At 62.3% G+C, this 4,576-nt stretch overlaps 1 protein-coding gene across 1 annotated transcript in view; it reads left to right on the top strand.

Moving 5' to 3' along the window:
• Positions 1-529, top strand: part of ADAM8 (ADAM metallopeptidase domain 8) — a 13,756-nt gene extending 13,227 nt beyond the window's left edge. Inside the window, 1 exon segment of the mRNA XM_011980846.1 lies at positions 491-529. Within this exon segment, the coding sequence (XP_011836236.1) occupies positions 491-529 (39 nt within the window).
• The last annotated feature ends 4,047 nt before the right edge of the window (positions 530-4,576 follow it).

Here is a 4,576-nt window from a genome sequence, read left to right on the forward strand (position 1 = left end):
GGCCTGCGCCCTCGGCCCAGGAGAAGCGGTGAATGGCCCGCGGCGCCCTCCCGACCGCTCGCTGACCTCCCCAGAGTCTGGGGCTGCGAACCCCGCTTCGCCTTTGCTGCATCGGACTCAGCCTTTCGGATCTGTAGGATCCGGGACTCCAGTGACCGACCACAGGGCAGGGCTCGCAGCCCACACGCGCCGCAGTACCCAGCCCGATGCGCACGTTCCCTGTGGGCACCCCTGGGAGCGTCCCCTGGTGCCAGGCTGGCGCGCTGGCCTCTGAGGAGGTGGCTTCTGCTCTAGGCACCTGGGCAGCACGTCTGAGTGGGCGCCCACGGGGCGGAGGCTGTTAGACGCATCTGGTGCTGCACCGAGGAGGCCTGACATTGGCCATCGACGTCCCCCCAGCCTGTGGCCAAGCCCCTACCCCCATGGGTGCTGCCTCCGGGTGGTTCCTCCGACGAGAGCCCTGAGCTGATAGCGCCCATTCGTCTCGCAGGCCTGCCAAGCCTCCAGCTTCCTTCAGCACGAAGAATGAGAGCGTTCCGGAGGGGACAGGCCACTGTACTTGCAGGGGTGGGTCCCTGTCTCTCAAGCCCTCCAACCGCCCATACCTCCCTCCCTCCCGGTCTCCCCAGCCTCCATCGGCCACCCCATTTCCTCGACAGTTGGATTCAAGGCTGGTGTCTGCCTTGTAGTGGGGACCCAGCCACCAGGCGCCAGAGCAGCCAGACCCCGGGGTCCAGCAGCTACTGGAGGACAAGGAGCAGGTGCTGTCCTTTCCGCAGGAGACAGGGTACAGGCGACCTGGCGTCCTGGTTGCCTGGACACCCTGTGGCCGAAGGACTGGGAAACAGAGGGCCTGTGCCGAGCCTTGCAGAGAGGGCATGGCCTTCGTTTTCTCCAGCCCTCCCCAAAATGTAGACATTTGCTGAGTACCTATGGGCACCAGCTCTTATCACCTGGGGGTGCTGGCTGGCAAGTCTGCTGGCTGCCCTCCAGCCAGAGCCGAGCCCCTTCTGGCATCCTCAAATGCACAGAAGACAGCCAGAGAGGCAGGGTCCTGGGCAGCACCTTCCCAGCCCGAAACTCCACACGAGCACTTAGATATGCAGTGCACACCTGGCTCTCTGCACACACCTGGTTCTCAACAGATACCTGGCTCTCAGTGCACACGTGGTTCTGCAGTGCACACCTGGTTCTCTGGATACCTAGTTCTCAGTGCACACCTCTCAGTGCACACCTGACTCCTCAATGCACACCTGGTTCTCAGCGCATACCCAGCTCTGTGGTGTAAACCAGGCTTGACAGCCTCTGTGGGCCCACGCCTGCCTCTGCAGGTGCACACCTGGCTCTTTGACCAGGAGTCTCCAGTTTTCCTGCATGCAGGAAGCCCCTTGCCATACCTGCCTCCCCCAGCTCCAGCCATCAGGACCCTTAAGGGATGCTGGATGGGAGCCCTGGCTCCACACAGACGTTCACTCTAGGCCTGCTGGGCAGTGCACGGCCGCGTCGGGAAGAATCCCTCTCACCCCAGGCACCTGCCTCGGGCACGGTGGCCACAGGAGAGGGCTGCTGACTGCCTCCTAAACCTTCCCACACTGGAAGCACAGTCCCAGCCAGTCTCCAGCAGCAAACAACGTGACTTCCACTGGATTTGGAAAACCTGAGCTGCCTCAAATGACGTTTCCGGGAAGCCCAGGAGTGACAGCCACCTATGGACAGAGCTGGGTGGCAAGGGGCAGGCCAGCACTCAGTAGACCCAGCCGGACCAGGGCCCCCTTGTGGAGCGAACGCCACTCGCTGGTCATCCCCACAGCGTCCCTTGCTCAGAGACAAACTCCAAAGGGCAGGGTGGCCTCGGCCTTCATGTGAGGAGCACGGCCCCGGGTGCTGGGCCTCTGCCAGAGGACACTGGAGGTGCCTGCTCTTCACGGCCCAGGCCACTCACTGCCCCTGCCGGGGGTCCCTGCTGACTCCTCCAGGGCATCCATCTGACCCCGTGCTGTGCAACAGCTAAGCCAGGGCACTCCGTGGAGTCTCCTTAAACTGCAGCCTGAGCTGCTTTCCCTCTGGTGTCATAATGAGCCTGAGCTGCTTTCCCTCTGGTGTCATAATGAGCCTGAGCTGCTTTCCCTCTGGTGTCATAATGCAGCTGTGATTCCCGCTGCCACACGTGGGCCACGGAGGCCGTGGCTGGGAAGTCAGCAGCTTCACTTCTGGCACCACTTCCTCTCTGTCAGGCTGCGGTCAATCTGAAGCCACAAAATGACGTCACTTTCCTGCCTCCTCCGGAAAACAGCTCATCCAGATCTGAGCACCCACTCACGAACTGTGAGATGATATCATTTCCGAGAGCCCCTTTGGCCCCGAGATCCTTGGTCACAGCCTGCACACCTGCCCCACACACTCTGTCCTGCGTCCTGGGCCCCTGTCTTGAGGTTCTGCCCTCCCCGGTGCCCTTGGGCCAAGGGCTCAGTCCCCTGCAGGGTCTCAGGAAGGAACTTCAGGGCCACAAACCTCAGGAGGGTTTCAAAGCCGCCTCCTGAGGCGAAGGCAGCTGAAAGCAGCCGCTTCCCCCTGAGTCAGAAGGCAAGGCCCCTCCCCCTACATGGACGGCCACTGCACAGCCCCCTCCACCCAGTGTCCCTGCAGTGCACAGGCTGAGAGGGCGGCTTCCCAAAGACTGGCCCGGTCAGGTGTGGTCAGCTACTCGGGGCCGCCTGTTCCCAGACCCCTTCTGGAAGCCAGGCCAGGGCTGCCTCTAGGAAGGGGCCATTCCCAGAGAGCAGCCCCTCCGTGCCACAGTGGGCTGGGGAGGGGCCACGGTGGGTGCCAGCCCCCAGGGTCCGCCACTTCCCCACTGTCAGGGGGACTCTTGGTCCTGGATCTGGAGTCCGGGTCATGCTGGGTCATGAAGGTGGCGGCTCAAGCAGTGCTCCTGGAATCAGGAGCAGGGAGACTCAGGTTTCCCAGTCACTGCAGTGACCCCTCAGAGACAGGGCTCCCACAGCACAGATTTCAGCAGGTCCTGCAGCTGGGGCTGGGCAGGAAGTGCTGGGGAAGGGCCTGGCTGAGAAGCCCGAGCCAGCCCAGGCCCAGGCAACTTCCGTCGGGAGCTGTGGCAGCGCCAGACCCCGCTCTGCCACCCCGGGTGGTGACAGCACAGGCCACCGCTCAGCTCCAGGTGCCCCCACACGCTCATGCACACACAAACAGGGCTGCCTGCTACCTGTGAGGAGCCTGCTCTCTCCGGGCACCAAAAGCAGGCGCCAGGCCAGAGACACACCACGGTCAGAAAGGCAGGCATCAGGAGCCAGCAGGCGCTTGGTGCCTGGAGGCCACAGCCCAGACACCCACAGGCAGGGCCGGCTCACCCTCGGGAAGACAGGAGGCCCTCGGCAGGGTTCCCGGGGTGAGCAGGGCCCTGGCGGCCTGAGGCTGGTGGAGCATGTTGAAGCCAGGAACCCTCTCAAGGGAGTGTGGATTCCATCCTGGCTGGAGGAGAGGTTGTCAGGGCAGGGCTGGCCCTTGGGAGGCGCCACAACCCCTGTGCAGGGTACCCCAACTGGGGAGAAGCCACCAGGCCACGCTGGAGTGGGAGCCAGGCCCTCAGCACCAGGTCCCCACAGCATCTGCTGTGCCCACCCCTGTAGGGTGCTGAATCCTGGCCCCTCCCAGCTCTGGGTGAGCGGTGGGCAGGCGCTGCTTCTCTCCATCCTCACCCGGCCTTGCCCTCGGCCAGCAAAGACCCCAGAGGGGAATGAGACCTTTGGGAGCTCCCTGGAATCAGGGGTTCTGAGTGCTTGTGCTGGAACCTTGGGCGGCCAAGACGCCGCTTGACTTCCAAGTCCTGTCCTCCAGCGCCTGCACCTGGTCCTCTCCCTGCCCACGTGGCCAGCTAGAAAGCGTGCGCCCTCCAGTGGGAAGGAGAGCAAGGAGTAAAACGTCCCGCCAGGGAGTGGGGAAGGTCAGGAGATTAGGAGGAATGTCGGGCGGCCGCAGAGATGTAGGAGCACAGGCCCCAGGGTCGGGGGTGGGGAGCCGTGAGGGGCCTGGAGGGAGCAGGGCAGGTGGAGAGGAGCTGTCCCAGGTGGAACTGGCAGGAAAAGCCCGAGGCCTCCCAGAAGGAGCCGGTTTTTAGAATTCCAGGACTCGGGAGGAAACCGCAGGACGGGGGCTCCCTTCGGGGCGGTCAGCGTGTTTCTCAGCGGGGTGGTGGATGTGGGTGCCCCTCACGTCACCTGGCGTTTATTTTTGCATGTGTGAAATACAACAATTTTAAAGGGAAAACACCCTAGGGTGCACACACGTTGTAAAAATGGGAACGGATGGTCCGAAACTCGCTGCTGAATGATGTGCTGTCATGAAATTTACTTCAAAAACTTTCCCTCACACAAAGTACGATCTTGGGTAGATGAAGGAGAAAAAAAGTAAAAATGAATTTTAAAAATCTATTAAAGCTTCTTCTTCTTTTTTTTTTGAGACAGAGTCTTGCTCTGTCGCCCAGGCTGGAGTGCGGTGGCGCGATCTCGGCTCACTGCAAGCTCCGCCTCCCGGGTTCACGCCATTCTCCTGCCTCAGC

Source organism: Mandrillus leucophaeus, unplaced genomic scaffold (genome assembly GCF_000951045.1).
Source record: "Mandrillus leucophaeus isolate KB7577 unplaced genomic scaffold, Mleu.le_1.0 Scaffold219, whole genome shotgun sequence".
Taxonomy (NCBI): domain Eukaryota; kingdom Metazoa; phylum Chordata; class Mammalia; order Primates; family Cercopithecidae; genus Mandrillus; species Mandrillus leucophaeus.